The sequence below is a fragment of the Lithobates pipiens genome, unplaced genomic scaffold (assembly GCF_037356315.1).
Source record: "Lithobates pipiens isolate NorthernLeopardFrog02 unplaced genomic scaffold, aLitPip1_a1.2 Scaffold_22, whole genome shotgun sequence".
NCBI classification, from domain to species: domain Eukaryota; kingdom Metazoa; phylum Chordata; class Amphibia; order Anura; family Ranidae; genus Lithobates; species Lithobates pipiens.
The window spans coordinates 256230814-256254703 of record NW_027507784.1 but is presented as its reverse complement, the minus strand read 5'-3'; the positions used below and the strand labels follow the sequence as shown (position 1 = coordinate 256254703).

Sequence of the window (23890 nt, the reverse complement as noted above, 5' to 3'; positions counted from 1 at the left end):
CACTCTCTCCCTGGTTTTTGTTCCCTCTTACAAATGTTTGTTATTCATGACACCGGTTTTGAACCGGCTGTACTCTACTTACTGTACACCCTCCTGATACCAATGACACCTTGGCTGTATGTAATAATTTGTATGCACTTTTTCTTGTTTTAATAAACTTGGTTATGCAAAAAAAAAAAAGATTCAATCAAGAGTCAATGGTTTCACAATAAACTAATTTCCAAAAGAATGTCGCCCACCTCTGAGAGGGATGCGGCTGGTCGGATTGAGCCGTCGGCAGGAACTGTTGCAGCTGCGCTAGACAATTCAGTGCCTGTATATATCACACAAGGTTTTCTTTTCTACTATTTGTAATTTGGAAGGAAGATTGATGCTATATCATCTCTCCATAGTGGGGCCAAACATAGCAGCTTCCCATCTAGTGCTCAGGACCCTCTTATTGAGGTGCAGGAGGCTGGGGATTGGGTAGCTCTTCCCAAAGATTTGGAAGATAATTATTTATCCTCTTCCGAGTATTCTAATATAGGAGTAACATCACAAGATGGGTTGCTTGTGGACTCCCTTACTAAATAGGTTAGTTTTCCTTTTCATGCATGGCTAAAAGACTTCTGTATTCTGTATGGGAACATCCGGATAACCAATATTATCCTCCTAAGATATTTTCCACACTTTATCCTATGGAGCAGGATTTATATATACATTAAAAATTTTTTTAAAAAAAAGGGTGGGGGGGGGGGGGGGTTCCAGCAATTGATGCTGCAATCGCCTTGAGCAAGAGCATTATCCACCGGACATGAGGCTAAAGGGTCTAACAGATAAAAAATTGGAACTAATTTCTAAAAGCTTTGTTTTTAGCAAGTTCAGTAGTGCAGCCGGTTCTTGCTGCAATGGGCTTATCCCAGTCCATTAAGGAACAGTTAGTGGAGATACTTAAAGTTCTGCTTGATCAGCAGGCCCAGCAATGAGCTGGTGTATCAGACTTCATGTTTCACTGTAGATGTTATGAAAGATTCTATAGTTTAAGCCTCACAGCTTATGCTTGGACTAGTGCGTTCTTGCACAGGTCTATGGCTGAAAAAATTGGTTAGCTGAAGCACCTTGTAAAAAGCTCCTAGCCAGTTCCCCTTTTCATGGTGAACGGCTATTTGGAAACAATCTAGGTAAAATACATCCAAAGGATCTCTAATGGTAAAAGCTCTTTTACCAGTAAAAGTTCAAATATTTCTCTAAGCGTACTGCCTCTCCTGTGCCAGGGCCATCAGCCTCTAGGCAGTTTTGACGGCCTCAATCGTCGTGTTCAAGGGCAGCACCAGGTTCAGAAGATATCTTGGGGCAAAAAGCCCACAAAGCAGGATGCTAAAACCTCCTCATGAAGGGGCGCCCCTGCTTGCTTGGGTGGGGGGTAGGCTCCTACAATTCTCAGAGGAACAATGTCAAGACAGATGGGGGGGCTTTGCAGTTTTCTCTAGGTTACAACTAGAGTTCAGAGAATTTCGGTCTCTCTGGCGCTGGATCATTTATTATCCCAGTTGGTGATATCAGAGGTTCCCTTAGTGGAACAGGGCACAGGTTTTGATTCAAACCTTTTCACGGTTCCAAAACCAGAGGTAAGACCCATTCTATATCTGAGGTCTGAATCGGCACTTATACATCCGATCCTTTTGCATGGAGTCAATCCAATCGGTTGTGTCAATCCTGCAAGGAGGGGAGTTTTTGGCTTAAGTCGATTATCAAAGATGAATATCTCCATGTGCCAATATTTCCTGCTCACCAGAAATTTCTGCAGCTTTAAAATAGAAAATCATCATTTTCCATTGTGGCCCCACTGTTCGGTTTAGCCACAGCACCATGGGTGTTCTGAAAGGTTCTGGCACCTCCTTTAGCCCTAGCTTATTTAGAGGATCTACTTTTAATAGATCATTCAGATTCTGGTTTAGACCTGAGACTGATCACAGCTGTAAACTACCTGGAATCTCTGAACCTAGAAAAATCCTCAAAACCATCAAGGAGGTTACAGTACTTGGGGCTGTTTATAGATACCGTACAGAAGAAGGTTTTCTTACCCCAGACAAGAATCGCTTCAGTTCGAAAAGGCCACGGCTGTGGCTTGCATCAATCACCAGGGGGGCACGAGAAGTCGTGCAACCCAAAAAAGAGGTGAATAATGTTTTATCTTGGGCAGAACACAACATTCCTTGCCTAGCTGCAATTTTTATTACAGGAATGGAGAATTGGCAGGCAGAATACTTGAGTCGCCAACAATTATTTCTGGGAGAATGGTCTCTTCACCCCGACATCTTCCTAGCGATATGTCAGATGGGTTATTCCAGGCAGGGACCTAATCGTGTCCAGATTCAACAACAAAGTTGACAACTTTGTGTAGAGAACAAGGGATCTGCTAGCAGGCGGAACACACATTAGTCTTCCCATGGGATCAGTTTTTACTGATCTATGCATTTTCCTCCAGTTCTGCTACTTCTGCTCCTTCTCCGCAGGATCAAGCAGGAACAAAAGGAGGTGATTCTGGTGGCCCCAGCAGGTACCAGAAGATCTTGATTTACCGAGATCATGAAGATAACGGTAAGAGTCCTTCGGACACTGCCATTATAGCCAGACCTTCTCGCACAAAGTCCGGTATTCCAGAAAAACTTAACAGGTTTGACTGTTGAATACCACTTTATAAAGGATCGTGGGTGATCTCCTTTTTTAGTGTCTACTTTGATTAATGACAGGAAGCCGGCTTCCAGAATCATTTACTATAGTCAAGAAGGCATATGTATATTGGTGTGAATTCAGAGGTTGGCACCCCAGGAAGTATGTCATAGGCAGGATCCCTGATTTCCTGCAAATGGGATTTGAAAAGAAGATGTCCTTGACTTCTATCAAGGGCCGGATCCCGGCCTTTATCAGGTGTTTGTGGTGTGGTTTTTATTTTTTATTTTTTTTATGGCCTCTTGCTTCCCAATCCTAGGTGCGTAGCTTATTCAGGGGGTAACACGAATTAATCCCCCTATCAAAGCACCTCTAATCCTTCATTTAAATTTGGTTTATCAGCTTTGCTGAATCAGCCATTTGAGCCTTTATGAGAAATTACCTTGGTTATTTTGACAGAAATAATCTTTCTGGTTGCCATTTCTTCTGCTAGAGTATCAGAACTAGCGGCTCTGTCTTGTAAAGAGCCATATTTGATCATGCATAAGGATGAGGTGATTTTATGTACTCATCCTAGATTCCTGCAAAAAGTTAACAGGTTTTCATTTAAACCAAGGTAAGAGAAGACACTAAATTCCCTTGATGTAGTAAGAGCGATCAGTCTAAAGGCGACCGCTCAGGTTCACAAAACACATGTTTTGTTTGTACTGCGAGAGGGTCCAAAATGTGGACAGTTAACGTCAAAATCCACTATTTTCCAAATGGCTTTGTCAAGTGATCAAGCTTCAGCTTAAAGAAGAAAATTCTTTCTTTTCATTTTAGAGCACACTCATCTAGGGTGATTAGTGCCTCTTGGGCAGTGCGTCATCAAGCCTCAATGGCTCAGATCTGTAAGGCCGCGACTTGGTCGTTGGTTCATACGTTTATAGGATTTTATCAAGTCTGTATTTAAGGTCGTGAGGATATTGCCTTTGGGAGCAGTATACTGCAGGCTGCAGTATGAGTCCTCTGGCCTCCCTTTTTCCTTTTTGTTGTCTCCCTCCCTTCAGTTGCCGTTGCTATGGGACATCCCACATAGTAAGTACTATGGCTCTGTCCCCTGATGTCAGAAAAGAGAACTGAATTTTTATAAGGGTTTACCTGTAAAATCCTTTGATGTACATCAGGGGACACAGAGGTCCCTCCCTTCTTGGTATACACTTGTATTTCTTGGCTACAAAACTGACTCCCAGTAGTGGGAGGGATTATATAGGGAGTACACTTCTTGCCTTAGAGAGTGCTAGTGTCCATCACCTATCAGTGGCCCTATAACCCACATAGTAAGTATTGTGGCGCTGTGTCCCCTTATGTACACCAAAGCAAAGGATTTTACAGGTAAGCTGTTATCAAAATCCTGTTTCTCATTAGCAGTATATAGCAGTTGTGACTTCTGTCTTAAAGCTTGTAGGAGTTTGCATTCATGACTGTCCAGTAAGGCTGCAGTACCCCTGGCCCTCTGGACAGTGCTGATTGTCCCTGTGCTGATCACATGCACCCTCCCAAGGATAAAATCCTCTCCAACAATACATATCAAACTGAGCATGTGCAGAGTGCCTGCTAGGGCTCTGTTCTATCAGCAGATGGATTGGTGACAGTAAAAGGGGGGAGAATCCAAGAAGGAAGGATCTAATGGCCTTTTTACATAATGCACAGGATTAACCCCTCAAGTTCCACAGTGGGTATAACGAGCATGATTTACTGCATATACAAATTGATTTTACTGTTGTGGGTTTAGTGAGGTTTTTTTTTTCTTTCAAAGATGTAAATCCGCTTTCTGTATTCTTTAAAGGCTTACTGTGAAGGTATGACTGTCATGGTAGAATACAATAGATATGTTTATATTCATTTTTCATTTATTTATTTTTTGGTAGTGAACGTGTGGAAGCTTTTTTAAAAGATGAAGAACGTAAAACTCTAGAATTGGAACCATGTACAAGGTTTGTTATCCTTTATGTAACTATCTGCATACAAAGTTTTACTGTTGCCCAGAGCATAGGAGTGATTCCTCCAGTTAGTCAAATATGCAAGTTACTTTTAGGAAGTCTTATTTACCCAGTTTTGCTGTAACTTGACATGATTGTCCCTCAGAGCTAGAGGGGAGCAATATGCAGTTTTTATGGTGGGCATGCATCAAATAAACCATAATTCATAAATATGGTTATTTCACTTTATCTTTTGCTTAAAAAATTATTTCTTTAAACAAAATTTGGTTTATTCGAGAGGGAATGATTACGTTTATTTGGGTTTGTGTAACAGAATTATCATTGTATTACCCTGTTTTTATTGCATGTATGACCAACGTTATACAGTTGGCTGTTTTGTACACCATACACATTTTCCACTGCTTTCTGAGATGGAGACACAGTACACATGAGCATTAGTCCTACCTAGTAGCAATACAATGCAACCTCCTTTTTTTTTTTTTTTTTTTTTTTTTCTTTCTTCTTCCCTTCAGTATTACTTGTAAACTAACTGGAATAAACTACAAATGTGATGTCCTAATATGGGAACTATATGGAGTAAAAGGCTGGTCTCTCAATGGGAATACTGTACATGTTTTAGTAACAGCTGTCAAAGATTTTAATTTGGGGTGTGTGGGTTTTTCACACCAGTTGCCCCGGTGAGCACATGGGCTAAGCCTAATCGATCTAGCCCTGTAAAGCCAAAAGCGCTATACTTACAGGATTTTTGTGTAAAGTGATTGCATGTTTTGATGAGCACTAAGATTTGTTTTCTTTCTTTTCAATTTAGCTATCAAAGGAAGCTTATCTACCAGACACTGAATTGGAAGTAAGCTATAGTTTTGTGTTGTCTGTGTAAGGACCTAGTAATGTAGCAGCATACAAATTAAATGTGTTTGTGATCCCCTGCGCTACCACGTACTAAAAATGGCAATAATGGTGAATAATGAAGCCAAAATATTCAATAAATTAACGGTCCCCCAGTGATCAATACGAATAGGTGTATAGTTCTTAGTTGAACTTCAAATGGTCGCTGTGCTTCCACTAATCGCTCCACTAATGCTCTCAGAACTTGCCTCATAACTGACTATAAAGCCTTAGGGGCAGATTAATGGAGTTGTGATCCTTCCTTGGTGTATTCCTTTCCTTATCTATATATGTTCCAAGATCCAGGCTCTTGAAGTACCATTATTAACTTTAAACCACATAAGAGAATGAAATGGAATGCCTCCCATAGTGTGAAATCCTTAAAAATATAGCCGTTTATTACGACAATTGGATGCCTATATCAAAAGAAGGCTAAAATAGCATAAAGGCTGAGACGCACGCCTCACGTCTCTATAGTGTACCATACAGTAAAGCTTGTGTACTTAATTTACTAATTATATTCCCATTCTTTTTCCATAACAGCCACCCAAGTGGCTGCTCCTACCACCTGATAATATGAAACACACAGAAAAAAGCCCTATCCCACCTCCTGTATTTTTCCTGTCCTTGTAAGTTTAGGATGAGATTAGTCAGCCCAGGGTTTTTATTTATTTTTTAATGGAAAAAGTTTTAACAGGCTTTATAAAGACAAACAATATTGATAATCTGAAATAATTGTAATGGTTCTGTGACACATTGCTGTATAAAAGAAACCAGTATTTTTGGTTTAAGTTGGATTTAAACCCAAAACCTTTTATTAAATTGCAGCTTACCAATTCTTAGTTTTGATGGCTGTATTCGTTTTTTTTAAATTTTTTTTTATTTTTTGCACCTGTTGATCTAGTCTGTGAGTCTGCTGTGTTTTTTTTTTTTTTTTTTTTTTTTTTCTCAACAGCACAAGCTGTCCTACTAATGTAGCAGTTATAGGACTGGGACAAACCATTTATCACTGACCTGAGTGCATACAATGATCCGCTTTTATTAATGTATGTAAAACCTTTGTCCCGAAAAAGAAAACTGTTAGCTTGAGTTGGACTTCCATTTGATAGTGCATCGAACACTCCCCTCCCCGCAGATTAACAATATTGCTGTCCAAACGTGTCACTGTTGCTCCTTCATCCAGAGTGTAGGTGCCCTAATACAAGAGATGGGTTACTGGTAAGGATGACCTCAGGCGTGTTTGCAAGCCGCACATGCCGAGCTTGCCAGGAAGTCGGCACTGAACATGGCTAATCACATGCAGTGAAACCTTTCCTGATCTCTGCAGCAGCACACCGGGACAATGTCTCACTGCCTGTTATTATCGATGTGCAGTGCCGACTTCCTAGCGGGCTTGGCACGTGCGGCTTGTGAACACGCCTGAGCTTATCCTTAGTTACTGGCCAGACCACAAGGTGAAAATCTTCGCCTTCATTTTTTTGTGTTTTAATACCACTTTAAAAAAGGTTTTCTTTTCACCAATCATACCAATCGATCGGATGCTCCCTCTGTCCCCCTGCGCCTCTACCCTGAACGGAGTTATCAAACCCCGCCGATGGCTTGGTTCTCTGCTCTGTCCCCCAGCGCTCACTGGAGCATGGAGCGGCCATCTCAGGCTCTCAGCGGCTCGCTGAGATTCTGAGACTGGCATCAGTACAGGCACCTGGCAGATCCAGACTTGTCGTGATGTGCTGCTTGGACTGTTTTCAGTGACATCAGCAGAGAGTGGACTTCAGACTGCTCTCTGCTGAAAACTGGTCACAGGAGTTCAACAGGCATTGCACTCCTATGACCCATAAGAGAAGCCCAACCATATGAGCTCGGGCTGGACTTCTTTTTAAGGCTGCCTTCATAATCGTGTACAGACAATTGAAATTGTGGCGCAAACAAATGCTAATGCGCTATCCACATGAGTAAGCCTCTAATAGAATAAATAAAATGTAAAGTTATGGTTGTGTAGCATAGGTCATTCATAAAATGTTAAGTTCATATAAATCCCGTAGGAAGGGTGGTTTACTTCAGTAGGCAGCCCCACCTGAGACCGGAGCAAATCTCTGAAATTACAAAAGAGGAACACAAGGAGATGACGGGTAAGTGCAGCATCAATAAGTTCATTACGATTTAAAAAGTCAAATGCAAATTAACAAATATAATATAAAGAGCTTATCTGCAGCCATGCCACATCGGAGGGAAGCAGTCCACCAGTAGAGCTGCTTGTGACAGTAAACAGTATGTTGTCAGTGAGGAAATCAAGTCCAATGTTCCAGGAAGTGAAGAGAGCCTGTGTGAAACACAAGGCAAGATGCCATTTCGTCACACCAGGAACAGGTGGGGGGGGGGGGGGGCGGCATGTTTACCAGGCAATTCATTAAAGCGGTACTCCACCTAAAAGAGGGGTTCTGCTTTAAGGACCTGTTAACCCCCCCCGCTCCTCTTGAACAATTAAAACTTTTCAGAAGCAGTGGAGGGGGGAGCAGGTACTGCTTAACACTTCCGTTCCGACCACCGTGGTGGTCAAAAACAATTTATTTTCCCTCCCCCGTGCAGTCTTCGACACTGACAGGTCCCAGAAGATTGCATCCACCACTCGTGATGCATGACTGGCACATGTGCAGTGGGCACCTGGCTATGAAGCTGTAACAGCTGTCACAGCCGGGTGCCCATAGTGAAGATGCTGGGGACTGACGACAATGGGTGAGACTACTGGCTTGTGGGGCAGATGAGTGCCAGCTACAGTTGCTGCTGAATTGTTCCACAGGTGATTGGAACTCTGCTCTAATGTTAAAAATAAAAAATAAAAATTTTTAGGTATGGAATCACTTAAACTTGATTCTGTGATTCTTTGTAAAGAAGCTTTGAATCTTTTAGTGCATGAGATTTAAAGTTTGCTTGCTTTCATATTTTTGACATTTAACTTGTTCTTATAGATATCCACGAGGTACCCATTTGGAAACTGTAGAATCTGAGAAGGTAAATGCCACTTTCAGCGTTGCAGAGGATACAATCCCTTAAAAATACAGTTTAACTGTATAAATGGGTCCTCTAATGTTCATCTTGTGCCTTCTTTCATTATTTGGGGCTGTTCTTCCTTCACACCACCTGCTACCTATTGAGCCCTCCCCTCTGTGCTACTGTGGTCTGGTGACTGGTCCTTGTTTTCTGCAGAGATACTTGTGTTCAAGAAGATGTGTAAGCTGCTCAGATTTCTGCTGACTGTGAAATGTTGAGTCCTTAGGAAAACTGCGTAATATTGTATATGTGCAGCAAGGGCAGTCAACCTGGCGTTAGTTATAGCAGAACTAAACCCTGCTGTCCTTTCTTTTTTTTTTTTTTTTTTTTTTTTATATAGCTAAGGAAGCTGCCATCCTAGGCTCTGATCTGCATTTGCCATGGTACTACCTTTTTTTTTTTTTTTAGCAAACAAACGTGTATATGGAGCGAACATCGCTCAATCCATTGTGAAATGATAAACTGGTATACATTCAGTGGATATATAGCAACCCAAAGGTCATGGCTCTATTTTGCTCAATTGAAACCAATTAGTTGTCAGGAGCTTTATTCGATCTTTCAAGTAGCAGGTGGAATGGTACACTCAGTGCTGAGCCAAGACCCCCAAATCTTAAAAAAAAAAAAAGGCTATGGTGGGCGAGGATTGAGACTTCCAATGGATGGTTGTTGATTTCTTGGCATAAAACAATACTATACGCATGAATTTGTAATTTTTTAGATATACAGCTATCATTAATATATCCCAGTAAACACCACAGGGGATTACAGATATTGAGTATCTGAGTTGGGGAGCTGTTGAAGGCTGTGACCTCTGACCAGAACTTCCTAATTGGATTGCACTCCCACATCAGATGAATGTATGTACTATCAGTAGGGGTGCAACGGATCAAAAAACTCACGGATGGGATCGTTCCTCGGATCGGGTCATTTTTCGAATCAGCATATAACTGAATGTGCAAAAACCTGTGAAAATTGCACCACCATATAGTCGCCACTGTAATATCCACGTCATCTCCCCCACTTTAACATTGGCTGGGTATTGCAGAGTATGGAGGGATGGCTGTGACTGCAGTTGTCAGAGCAGTGCTGTGGGCACTACAGATGCAGCCCACAGCGCTGCTGCCATCTTATCTGTCCCCTCCACTGTACAGATGACGCCAGTTTGTTTACAAGTCACCGCAGCGTCATTTGACAGATCAATCACATTGCAAGCGCTGACGGGTGCACTAAGATGGCCACCGCTCAGGAAAGGCCGCGGCTTTGGCCTAGTTCCGAAGGCCGAGATCACGTCATGTGCCGATCCGAATGGGATGACCCGTTCGGATCATGGATCGGTGACGATCCGTTGCACCCCTAGCTTTCAGTCATTCTACGTTGGGAGCATAATGCTGAGGGCAATCGGGTTTACTGTATAAATGAGTGTAAAGTAAGGTCTGTATTACCTTGTCATGGGAAGAAATGACAGAGGGAACCTGGAGGGCAAGAACTTCCTGCCAGATGTCCTGCTCAGTTCAGAAATATCAGCTCTCCATCTATTGGCCGTACTGCTGAGCCTATGAGTTGTTGTACAATGTAAGTGGATCTATAATATGTTGACACTAGTTTGGTGTGAGAAGAGTCAGTCAGCAATCGTTCTAGCGGAGAGAGTTGGACAACTGTTCCAAAGGCCGAACTGTGTTGCCGCAGTGTGGTGTATCTATAAATAAAGGAAGTAGGCCATGCATGGTAGATTAGTCTCGACAAAATTCCTCAAAAGGGCAGAACATGTCTGTAAATGGATAATTATTTTCACCTCCCATTTAGACCAGAATCCCCCATCAGTCCTGCGGGAGTGTTCTTGTAGATTTGGATTCCCCCATAGTGGAGTAGTTGAGTATGTATTGCATTCATTGGATGACAGCATTTTAGTAAGCCTAAAAATCTGTAGGGTCAGCGCAAAGATAGTTGCACCCTCTCCCTCTAAGGGGACATGTGGTGAATCTGGTTTTGGAGGGACTCATAGGAGGTAAGTATAGCTGCCTCCAGGACAGTGGCCGCATTGTTGGCTTCAGAGTAAAACCACCTATGCACATGGGCCACTTGTGAGGCGATATAATAGGTTTAAAGGTAGGGTAAAGCCAGCCCGCCTTCCATTACTGGCAACTGTAGGGTGTTCCTTCCAGATAAAAGTGGTAAGAATTTAATCTGTCCTTAAATTTGACTTTCGTGAGATATATATACATATATACATACATGCATACAAATTACTCAGGATATACAAAAAGTTTAATACGTTTTTTAAAAATGATTATCCTACCTAGTAATGTCAAGGGAGATTGGTGCTCCATCTTTAATGTGGTTCTCATTCTTCCAATAGTGTCTAGGTTAATTTTCATATAGGAGTAGAGTGGCTGTTGAATCATAACCACCAAGTATCGGAAGGAGCTGACTATTTGTAGTGGGCAAGAGGGAGGTAGCACTATCATTGCCACCTGGTCTATCATAAATAGATATGTCCCAGTTAACCTAGAACCCAGAGAAATGTCCAAACCTCCGAATTTTCAGCAGGGCTGGGAGAGACGATTGGGGGTCTGATAAGTATATTAACGTCATTGGTGTATAAAGACACCTTCTCCTCCAGATCCCCAATAGTCCCACAACCTCCCCACTGGGTCTTATCAGCGCCTCCAGAGATTCTATCACCAACGCAAACAGCAGCGGGGACGTCCCTATCTAGCCCCCTCTTGATCAGAAAGGGATCGGACATGGATGCGTTCACTCTGTCTAGTAGTGAGCTTCAGATAATGTGGCTAAACCCATCTGATAAAGGTGTTGCCGTAACCATATTTTAAGTTTTCCAGCAGATATGGCCATTTGACAGAGTCAAATGCCTTGTGTGCATGGAAGGCCAAAACGGCCCGAGATCCCATTCTATCTTTATGATGAGCTTGCAGACTGGTAAAAAGTGCGCAAGTTGATGGAGGTCGATCGCCCAAGGATGAACCCAGTCTGGTCCACACCAATTATAGTAGTAATGACTGTTCAGTCGCCGGGCTAGCAACTTGACCAGAATCTTGACATCTGAATTAATTTTTCATAGCAAAGTTATATACCCTGATTAGGTGAGGTATTAATAGATCTCTGAAGTGCATATACCACTCGCTAGGGAATCCATCCAATCCTGGGATTTTTTTCTGGCGAAGGATTGTATGGCCTCCCCTAATTTTCTCAGCTGTCAGAGGATCATCTAAGAGCAAAGCCTGATGGTTCTGAAGTTTTGGCAGAGAGATTTCAGATAGTCATCCAATTCCACCATTGTGTAGTGAGCTGTAATAGCGTATAATGAAGAATAAAATGTGACAAATTTGTTCATTATCTCCTTGTCTTGTTCTACCACTACTAGAACTACTAGGCACTACTAGTTCCTAATTCTTGGGATACTGCTACATGGCTGATAGGTTTAGAGAGAGAAGCCAGCGATCGGCTGTTTTTGTCACAAAACTCGAAGTGTCGCTGGTTCTGATACAGCAACTACTTCTGGGTGCGCTCCAAAAGTACCAGGTCTAGTTCTCTGGCCCTGTGCTTCCAGGAAGTGTCTCAGGGGTGGGGAGGCACAGAATAAGCAGCTTCTGCCTCCCTAAGAACCCCTTCTGCGTTCACCAGTCTGGACTGAGATGCCTTGCGGGCCTGCCCAATTGCTGCAGCAAAAGCGCTGTGTGGTGGCCTTAAAAGCATCCCAAACCACTGGGATGGAGGCGCTCTGCCAGTTATCCAGTAGGATTTCATTTCGGCCATACTGGGACACAACATCCGGATCAGCCAGCCATAAAGGGCTCAAGCGCCATACCTGATAGGAGGGTCCACCAGCAAAGGAGAATGATCAGACACAGGCTCTAGGGAGGTATTTGATCTCGGTCACCATAGTGGGCAAATCCGATGAAACTAGACGGAGATCAATACGAGACTATGTACTCTCTCCCATCCGCATGCCTCCAGGCCTCCACTAGATCAAATTGAGTCAGAAAAGAACCCAAGGGTGTGGTGGCCAGTTTAGAGCTTTGGAACATATCAAATTAGTCACCTGCTATCAATAAGGGGCCCTGTGCTATTGCCAATATGGAGCTCGTCACCCATTCATAGAATAGTTTAGTGAAGGGTGGTGGAGCATAGACTAGTTACCATGTAGGGCTTACCAGAGAGTTCAAGCACAATTACGAAGCACCCATTAGAATCGAGTTTGATATGTTTAATACTGCTAGTTGCTGATTTAGCTATGAGGATGCATGTGCCCCTGGCATATGTGGAATTAAGAGTATGCCATATTTGCTCTCAAGGGCCATGACCCTAGATCCATGGAGGTGGGTTTCCTTGAGAAGGCTCGCATGCGGATTATGTCTAGCCAGATATTCAAACATTAGTGATAGTTTCACTTTGGAATTAAGCCCTGAATATTCCAGGAACTTTATGTTTCAGGAAGGACAAGTCTGTCTTAATAGTCCATTTGTGTAGTGAGAGGCATGGCTATGCTAAATGGCCTCCATAATCTGAGGCAGGGAGGGTTCTGCATGGCCTGCACCAGCATTGCCTACAGTGGGGTTATCGGGGTTAGTGTCCACAGCAGGGGAGGATAAGAGGGTCCTCTGGGTTCAGAGCGGGGGGGGAACATTGTGACTCGCCCTTCCCTGAAAGCTGCTTCCATGCTGTGGATGAGGAAAACTGCTGGCTGTGTCTACAGCGTGCTGGCTGATGCCATCTTACCTTGGTCCGCATGGCGGCACGAATCCTGGGGCTTCCTCCATCAGTGGGCCGTATTTGACCATCTCCTGATCGGCACAATGCTCCATAGAGGCTGTGGTGATATATTGGACCCCTGGATGGCAGATGGTTCGGCAGGATGTGTGTGGCACAGACTGAGCTCAGGCTAAGCACGTCCGCTCATCCCAGTCGCTGGCCATGCCGCCCCCCCATACTACACATTCGATCATCTGATGGCAGCCATTCAATGGCTTGACAGTTTGGCTGAGAGCCAACATAAGCACACTGCAACATTTGACTGCTATCATTCACAGCATGCCTTAAATGCAGAAAAAATTGATTTAGGCCTCTTTCACACTGACGTCCCGTTCAGGCCCGCCTGTCAGTTTTTCAGGCATACCTGAACGGGTGCTCCATAGAGGTCTATGGAGCGTCGGATGTCAGCGGTGACATGTCTGCTGACATCCGATCCGAAAAAGTGTAACGGAGGAAAAAGCTATTTTTCCATCCGTCATCGGATCGGGTGACGACGGGCACTGCGGTCCGTCGACGTCCGATCTCCCATAGGGGAGAGCGGCGCTGTGACAGATCCGTCCCTGCGCAGTGTGCAGAGACGGACCGGTCATCTCCCTGCTCAGCGGGGATCAACGGAGTGATCCCCGCTGAGCAAACGGATATCCACGGGGCGGATCACAACTGATCCGCCCCGTGTGAAAGGACTCTTAATAGTATAGTTATAGCGTATATCAAAAGTGAGTACACCCCTCACATTTTTGTAAATATTTTCTTTTGTGACACTGATGAAATCACACTTTGCTACAATGTAAAGTAGTGCGTGCATAGTTTGTATAACTGTGTAAATTTGCTGTCCCCTCCAAAATAACTCCACACACAGCCAATGAGGTCTAAACAAGTGAGTATATCCTTAAGTAAAAAATTCCAAATTGGGCCCAATTAGCCATTTTCCCTCCCTGGTGTCATGTGACTTGTTATTGCTCCCTCTCTTACTGGTCCCTGGAAGTTGAACATGAATGTTGCCCTACATAAAGATGGCCTAGGCTATAAGAAAATTGCCAAGACCCTAAAACTGAGCTGCAGCATGGTGGCCAAGACCATACAGCGGTTTAACAGGATGCTCAGAACAGGCCTTGCCATGGTCCACCAAAGAAGTAGAGTGCGCGTGCTCAGTGTCGCATCTAGAGGGTGTCATTTTGAAATGGACGTATGAGTGCTGCAGGGTTGGGGTTGGGGGGGGGGGGGGGGGGGCGGGGTGATCAGCCTGTTGGTGCTCGGACCATACGCGGCACATTGCATCAAATTGCATGCTGTAGGAAGCCTCTTCTAAAGATGATGCACAAGATAACCCATAAATGGTCTGCTGAAGACTAGCAGACTAAGGACATGGATTACTGGAACCTTGTCCTGTGGTGTGATGAGACCAAGATAAATTTATTTGGGTCAGATGGTGCAGAGCGTGTGAGGAGTACAAAGATAAGTGTGTTTTTGCCTACAGTCAAGCGTAGTGGGTGGTAAGGTTTGGGGCTGCGTGAGTGCTGCCAGCACTGGGAAGCTACAGTCCATTGAGGGAACCATGAATGCTGACTTGTAATGCCACATAAGCAGAGCATGATCCCCCCCCCCCCCCCCTCCCTTTTGGAGACTGGGCTGTAGGGCAGTAGTCCAACATAACGACCCCCCAAACACACCTTCAAGATGACCACTGCCTTGCTAAAGAAGTTGAGGGTAAAAGGTGATGCACTGGCCAAGCATGTCTCCAGACCTAACCCCTATTGCGCATCTGTGGGGCATCCTCAACAGAAGGTGGAGGAGCGCAAGGTCTTTAACATCCAACAGCTCCGTGATGTCATAGATGAGTGGAAGAGGACTCCAGTGGCAACCTGTGAAACTCTGGTGAACTCCATGCCCAAGAGGGTTAAGGCAGTGCTGGAAAAAAAATTTAGGCCACTCAAATTGTCAATTTGGGCTTAATTTGGACTTGGTGGTGTACTTGCCTTTGTGATTATGAATATGTGGGGGGAGTTTTTTTTTTTTCCTTTTTCTTTTCTTTCTGTAATGCACTAGAAAAATGGAGTATCTTCAAACCAAGGTAAGTCCTCTGAGGAACCTAGGCTGAACTGCAGCAATCCAGCACACTGTATGGAGAAGCCACCTGCAGCATATAGAGCTGCTACTACACCAGAGCCAGTTGGGCAACATAGCATTTTTTCAGAATGACAGATTCTACGCTTTTCAAAAAGGCACTTCCTCAGTGCTTGAGAGAGGCATTGCAGTCTTGAAATGCTTAGCCATGCTTCTGGCATCTGACCTCATCCTGGAATATTCCCATGCTGGCTCTGGTGGTGGTGTAGCTTTATGCTACAGGTGGCTTTTTTACACCTCCCTGGATTGCTGCAGTTCGGCCTAGGTTCCTGAGATGACTTCCCTTTTTGTTTTAAGATATGCATTTCATCTTACTATGTAAATTTTTATTTATTTTTTTTCATTAATATATAAACAAAATAAATAACACTAACTTGCCACACTTGGAAGCACCCTCTGGTGTCTATTGTACTCTAATACAGATAACCTTCAATTTGGTGAGCAGCTGCTCTGGGGCCAAGCAAGCTGTCATTCTTATATGGACTTAAGAATTGTTTTTAGCTCTTACTATTTATGAGGCTACTGGCAGTTTTTGCAAAATTAGCTTTAGCTGGCAAACCCATTTCACCAAAAAAAAAAAAAAAAAAAAAAAAGCTTGTCTTATTTTAAGAGGTGATGGTCTGTGTAACATACATATTTTTTTTTTTTTGGATTCAGTTTCACATTTTTATATCTGGATATGGTTTTAAAATTATGCTGAATGTTATAATTGCCACATAAAAAGCAGGAAATATTGTTTTGTACCTATGAACAAACTCTGGTGCTATGAAAAGGAGAGAAGTTTGTGCATTGAGCTTGATGAATCTGGAGCAGTTTTAGACCATTTAGCATATTTTACTCTAGAATGTATTAGAAGCATCTCATATTGAACACAGATTCTTAAAGCATTTTGTTGCCTTAAAACGTTTTTTTCCTTTTCTAAACTGAAAAAAACCTGGCTGATCCTGCCAGTTGCTTTGTCCCCGTGTGTCCTGACCATAATTGTGGCTGCTGAGCCTTGATTACTGTGGTCAGTTAACCTCTCCCTCTCCGCTGCTGTGGATGAAGGTACTTCAAGTCTTCCCTGAATTAATAATAATTAATGAATTAATTATGCAGCTGTGTGGGTGGAGCCTTGAATGGCCAGGCTATTTTCAAAATGTGACAGCGGGTCAGCGAGAGGATCCCCCGCCTACTGTCGGTGTAACCTGTTTAGAAAGGTCAACATGGCCTTTACTTTCTTCAGGCAGATAATATATTGTTTCGCTTAACAATGAAGGTACCAGCAAATTTGGTAGGTCTGTACTGTGTTTGGGGGTTTTGCAATATTTTTTTTTTTTTTTTTTTGCTTGTTTGTAAATGTCTTATGGATCATAGTCCTCAGGTATCCTAAATAACATATTGTTTCATTGTAGAAAGAAAGATACATTGTTGTTAGCAAAGTTGATGAAGAGGAACGAAGGAAGAAAGAGCAGGAAAAGCAAGCAAAAGAGCAGGTATGTCAGGTGGCCTGTGATATGTTCTGGGGGGATTTTGATATTCACAGCACGATTTGATCTTTTCTCTTAACCTCAAGTTCTTTGTGTTTTTTCTGTTGCAGGAAGAGCTTAATGATGCTGTAGGGTTTTCAAGAATTATTCATGCAATTTCAACCTCTGTAAGTTATTAAATGCATGAATTTGCTTAATGTGTTCCTTAGTCTTTTTTTTTTTTTATGCATTTCTCTACTCCTAGCCTTCAGCTATTAAAAACAAATGCAATAACTGAGTGCAAAAAAATCGTAAAACATTTGGGTTACACTGCTACCAACGTGTGCCCCCCTCTTTTTTTTTTTTCCTCCCAATATTGAATGCACTTGCATACGTGCATGCTGCTAGGGATTTCCATTCGATCGTTTGCTATCTGGCACGGTTCTACACAGCCTGACTTTTGTATCTGCACCCCATAGCACTGGATGTAATGTTTGGATTCTGGGTTCCATGGGAAGAGCCTTAAAGAGATTGCAGAGTTCTGGAAAAAGTTGGCTGTGGAGTGCTTTCCAGGTTCAGAGCTGCAGGCAATGCTTCTGCGCATGACTGGTTTCTGAGGACCTGCTTGGTGAATAGGCTGGTTGGACTCGGCACCAGGATTGCTGCCAGATTGTCATGTTGGTTTGCTCCCTTATTACACTCTGCCAGCTCTGTTGTGGCATGGATTAACGCTATAGGGCCGATTGTGGATGTCAAGCTCTGGCTGGCTTGTCCAGCATGTGCTCTGCACACTTTCCTGTCCTAAACCATTAACACAGCATCTCCCTGCTTTTGCTCCTATTGCAAAAAGCCATAGATCCATCCTTTCCTGCTGTCCACCTACAGTGACTTTGGCAACATTTGTCCACCCGACCCACATTCTACCATCTGTCCAAGTTTCCGTGAGTACATGGAGCCTTGCATTTCACCCTAAGCCTATCGCTTGCCTAACCACTTTGCGGTTACAATATTTCTAATTCTTCTAGGCGGTCTGGGACTGTTTCTAGTGTTTCTGATGTTTGCTTTCTGAAATATTTTCCACAGGGTTATGCTTCTGCCACCTATTGCAATGCTTCTGCATTTGATTTACCTGTGGCCTTAGTAGCTGCTGAACCACTGACTGCAGAGGCGCTGGTTCAGAGTTGCTTAAATTCTTGGCAGATGAGGAACAAGATGTAACTGCTTCTGTCCCTCTTATGGAACTATTCTGGGATTTTACTCTATCTTGTTCACTGTCCCAAGATTGTGATCCTGCTTTTTTGCCCATCGTCGGCACCTCTGGTCTGCATTTTTGCTTAGCTTTTGGCATTGTCTAGAGCTGCACGTTAAATGGTGATCTCGATTCAACACACCCTCAATATCCTAAAGTGTGGGTTTTTTTTTTTTGTCATTCGATGCTGCATCTGTCCCCCAGGGAGCCTCTACACTACACTGAAAACCAAGCATTCGAATATTGCCGAGCGCTCAGTTTTCACAGCTTCTTGAGCAGAGAGCTGCAGACCGTCAGTCACAACTCTCTGCTCTTCTCCCTCTGCGCTCATTGGAGCGTTCAAGCTGGGGAAGGGGGTGGATTGGACCTTCTCCGGCTCTGTGGCTCACTGAGGCTGCCGGGCCAGCCACCTGGCGGATCCAGACTCCCATTGCCTGGTTGATGCGTTGTCTAGACTGATACTTATGACCTCAGCAGAGTGTACTTCAGTCCGCTCTCTGCTAAAAATGGGTCACAGGAGTGCAAAACTAAGTGCACTTATGTGATCCAGGAAACCCAGACAAAATTAGAACCAAAATATCTGGTGAGCACCTTGGGAGTTCATTGAGAATTGCTACTACATAAATTAAACCATATATTTAGTTCATTATTTAGTTCATTATTGCATTAACGTGGTTGCCCTCTTATTTTTTTTAAAAGTAAAAAAAAAAAAAAGTTTGTCACTCGGGTACATTTATCTGTGCCAGTGATTAATGTGTGCGGCAAATACACATGCTTTCAGATTCTTGTGATTCCCCACGGGTCTTTTCCGCTCATCAGCTATTCTTAGCCCCTGTACACACGGTCAAAGATTCTGCCAACCAAATCCGTCGGATTGTGTCTGAAACTGTTGCATACACACGGTCGGACTAAGTTGTCGGAAAAATCTGATCTTTCAGAACGTGATGACGTAATTTCGTTACGATGGGACTAGATTCAGGCTAGTAGCCAATAGCTTTGATGTAGGAATTTGATCTGAGCATGCGTGGCACTTGGTACAATCAAAATTCTCTACACATGATCGGATTACGTCAGACCGGCGCAGTTGGTCGGGAAATATTTCCAACATGTTGAAAAATTGGGTCCGACGGAGATTCGGATGGAATCCGTCCGATGCATACCACACGCAGTCGGATTATCCGACGACACGGTCCGATAAGACGCATTCTGACGATTCTCCGACCGTATGTACGCGGCATTATTGTTGGTGTATTGTGTGCCGCAAGACAGAGAAACCTAATCGAGGCTTTGTGAATAAGGCAGGTCAACCTTGGTGGCTGATATAGGCACAAGAACTAACATGAGAACCAAACATTACATGGGTGGTTGCATAAAGGAAACCCAGGAGATCCCGCGCTACAGGTCCTTCCATCGTACACTCATAATCCGAAAAGTTTAAAGAAAAATAACTGTAAAACCTTCATGTAATATTCTTCAAACTTTTTTCCTTATGTTGTAGACTGCACTTACTCGCTACATTGCCAGAACAAAATGCAGTTTATGGGTAATGTGACTCCCACTACTGATAGTTTGTGGACAATAAGTTGAGTAAGTGGTAAAATGGGGTGGAGAAAATGACTTAAAGGGGAGAAGAAAGTGAAGTGAGTTCATCTGGGAGTCTAATGCCAAATGTTCCTGGAATCGGCCCTTATGTCCGGGACCTGCAAGTAGACAAGCCAAGGAGACCATATTTTGTCAGACGTGGTTTGTCTCGCAAGGCAACAACCATTTTTTCATTTTGGCATTATCCAAGTTTACTCTTCATTAGGGCTGTGTCTATAACTGGACTTTTCCTGGTGGTTGTAATAAGAACTTTGGCTGCCCGGCACATAAAATATATTAAGGTTTGTGTGTGCCTTGGCACATTTTCAACTGGTTGATTCAGTAGGGCAATACTTGCATCTTTAATAACTGACTTGACCGAAACAATAGGTGCGCTTTAGGAGAAGTCCACAATACATGTAAAGGCATACCTATCTGACCACTTCCTCTAACGCAGGAGGCCGACAAGCCTGGAAACCTCTGAGATGTGTTAAAGTACTAGGTACCATCTAGCATGCACTTTGTAGCTAGCCTCAACCAAAGTTACATTTTAAAATGCCTTTCTGAATCCGTGTGCTCCATTTGTGCTAGTCTTGCACCTCAGATGTCTAGGTCCCTCTCCCAGGCCAACTGATAATTCAACTTGACCGTAGGGTTGGATGATAGTTTATATAGCATGGAGTGGGCCCCCCCCCCCCCCCCCCCTTCAGAGACCACCTGCATGCATATATTTTCAAATATGGTGCGTACTGCTATGTCTGGGCTGGATTGCTGTAGTGATTTAGGAAAATTATAGATTTGCTGTAGATTGAAGATTTGTGTGTGGGGCATCTCCAGACTGTTGCACAAACACTGAACCCTCTATGCTCACTATAGACCCCAATGTGGTAAATACCCTTGTTTAACTACCAGTCAAAGCCTACAGCCTAGAATCCTTGTGGAGGGGGGTGTGGGGGCAGCAATTTTAGTCACTAGGAGTTTACATGGTTTATCCGTTTTTGTGAATAGAATCGGGCCTGTGTCCAGCGCAGTCGTTTTTTTGTCTTGATAGTGAGGCAAACATTCAGTTTGACATGCTGACTTAATCCAACGAAGTCTAGGTGAGGGTTTTGTGTTTTTAGTAGGGCACCTAATGCGTCTTTTTTTGTTTTAACCAAGCATTATAACATCTTGTATTTAGCGGCCATCAGAATCCTCCTGATTGTTGCCTTGTGTGCGGTCCAGTTACACATTGGAGTTTTGATCTGGGTCATTCAGGAAGAAGTATTCCTTCAGTGCCAGCTCAATGTCGAGGCATGTCGCTGGATTGTTAAGATGGGACTTGTTTAATCGCCAGGTATAGGAGGCAGTGGGGCTTCACAGCGAAGATAAAAACGGGCCACTACCGGAGAGTTGTCAAATTGCGGGGTCTCCAGGATCTTGGAGGCAGTGCAGATGGGTAGGATTGAGGCAGAAGTGAAGATATGGTCTATCCGTGAAGTCAAATGAACATGAGAGTAAAAGGTGTAGCCACGTTTAGCGTTACATTCTCTACAGATGTCCACCAAATCATGGTCATGTAGCATTTTAGTGAATTTGCTGCTCAATTGAGTGGGCTTCAAGATTTGGGAATCTGGTAGGTGCGTCTTGCCTAGAGGAGTCCAGGGGGATTTTTGAATCCCCCCCCCCCCAATAAAGAGCGTACCCTCGAAATGGGACATTTTTAGAAATAACCCTGGAAAAAAGATCAGCTGGTCTTCTAGATGAATAATGGGTGAGAACAGTCCCCAAACTGCCTTCCAGGTCTCCCTTGACAAACAAGTGGCCCTCTGGGTCAGATACAGTCTGAGAAGGGGAAAAAGCTACTCCCTTAGCTATTTTCATATTGCTACCCCATGTATTTTGTCTAGAACGTTTGCGAAACCTTTGTTTTTGCTAATGTTTATGGATCTAGTGGGGTGTGTATGAAGATGGGAAAGTGAGTTGCTTGAAAAAACACCATCTTGGCCCCCACTGAGTACATTGTGAGTTAAAAGGCTAATGGGTTTTTATGCAGATGGGTCAGCCATAGTGTGGTGGGGTGTGGCTTTCTTGCTTATCCAGGAAAGGCTTTACCCCCTAGCAGGATCTCCAGGCATGGACTCTTCAGGACTCCCAAACGGACTATGTAGAATACAAAAAGACAGAGGAAAAGAGCAGTTTCCCACGAATGGGCGAACCTCTGAGAATGAGAGCAGAAAGGAACATTTAATGCAAACCATTGCAAAGAATTGCGAAACGTACATTGTCCAAAACGAGCCATTTACCTAATGGGCAAACTAGGCCCCTAAAAGGGACCTATGGTGTCCAAAGCCACCCCCTCAAATACACAGGAGGAAGTGATGTTGGAGTTAGGGGCAGGAATCATCTGGACTACCCGGGCCCACCATCAACTAGAACATAACCTCCAAAATGAAGGTTCAGTGTAAACAACAAACCATATAAAAGATATCGCTTAAGAGGCTAGGCTTAATCTAAATTGATATATATTAAAGAAGTTCTTCACATTTAAGCAATAGAGCTAGAGAGCCCTCTAGTGGTGAGATCAAAAATGGCTTTATCCTATAGCAGACTTTTTAAGGTAGCTAAGTGATCCAACTCCTTAATGAGGGCTACCTTTTCAAAATGGAACTTGAGCACCCTTCTGTGTTCGTCTGGGAGGAGCATCTATGTGAAGCAACAGTTTAAATGAGTCCAAAAAAGAAACGCTGAAACCTAATCCAGGAAAAATTGTTCCATGGGGAAATTGTAAACGAGGGGCCCTAAGCAGTGGTGGTCAGGCCACAAAATAAAGGATTAATTGTAACCTCCCAGAAGAACCATCACGATCTTGATTTACTTTCGGGAGTGACTTCTAGTGGGTATACTGGATACTCTTTACCACCATGACCCCGGCCTGATGTAGAGGAAGCTTGAGTTGGGTGATGCTGGAAGCCGTGTTGAGATGAATCCCTAAGCGTTTTATGAGTGCTTCTTCATTCGAAAAAGTCAAACGTGTAAACTTGCCTTTGTAGTGGAATTTAAGGTGAAAGGGGAAGGACTAATGGTGTTTACCTCCCTTTCACTGTAAAGTCTGGTGCAGGGGCTTGAAGGAGCTGTTTTTGCACTGTAGCTTGGGAGATGTCAGCAAAAATTTGTACCTCCATGACCCAGTAGCTGGCTTGAAGATGTCTCGCAGGCTTTTTGCATAACACTCTTTTATGCTGTAAAAGTGGGTTTTTACAATGATGTCCCTAGGAGGTCCATTATGGTACATGACTGTAAGCCCTATGGGCCGGTCTGATGCCAGCTTTTGGGGAGGAAGATCTCATAATAAAGGGGTTAGCAGTGGCTTTCTGAACAAGTTATCGATTTTTGGTAGGCCCCTTATGTGTAAGATATATCTGTGGGGACCTATTCTCCAGACCGTCAATCATTACCAGTGCTGCCTCCTAAGAGTGTTTCAAGATCACATATGTGATCAGTATGCTGCTTTGTTCTGTCCACTGTATCATCCAGCTTGTTTTCAATGTGTTTTTAGTCCCTTTAATCTTTGAACGCCTACTTCAAATCAGTCATTTTCTTGCTCTTTCTCCAGACCCTACTCTAGCATAGCAGAAAATCTTGCAAGAATTGTAGAATCCCCAGAGTATGCTTGCTGCTGGGCAATAGGCTGAATATAAAAAAAGGCTATTCTGGCTGAATATATCTCCCATGGCCCTGTATATTGATCCCCAGCAGAAGGGGGACTCTCCGCCTGACAGGATGCCATCCTGGTGAGTGGAGAGCAGTTCGAGTGGCACTGCAGTCCTCGTTGCCTGCAAAGTGATCGGATTTTCTGATCAGCTTCTGGAGTGCCAGCTTGAGAGGATGTCTCGTGTGCGGGTGCCACCGCCATATTTCCACCCAGCTGGGGGAAAATTTGTCTCTGGAGGCTGCAGCAGAGCTATTTTCTGCTTTTCTTTTGATTTGCAGCCTGTGGCCTGGATTGAGCTGTCCCGTGGCAGAGCTCAATTGGGCTACGTCTGCCATGATCGGCCTTGCGCATGCACTTTAAAACCTAGAGCCAGTTCAAAAATGGGCAGTTTTTTTTTCTTTTTGTGTATATAAACATGGTTTTAACATTTTGTGCATACAGGCAACTATAAGGATTT

At 43.6% G+C, this 23890-nt stretch overlaps 1 protein-coding gene across 2 annotated transcripts in view; it reads left to right on the top strand.

Annotated features, from left to right (window-relative positions):
* The window catches only part of PARN (poly(A)-specific ribonuclease), a 228896-nt gene that overhangs the window by 38706 nt on the left and 166300 nt on the right, over positions 1-23890 (top strand). For both annotated transcript variants that reach the window (XM_077448968.1, XM_077448969.1), the window contains 5 exons: positions 4563-4628; positions 5443-5481; positions 8486-8528; positions 16856-16936; positions 17041-17097. In XM_077448968.1, the coding sequence (XP_077305094.1) occupies positions 4563-4628; positions 5443-5481; positions 8486-8528; positions 16856-16936; positions 17041-17097 (286 nt within the window). The remainder of the gene's footprint in view (positions 1-4562; positions 4629-5442; positions 5482-8485; positions 8529-16855; positions 16937-17040; positions 17098-23890) is intronic.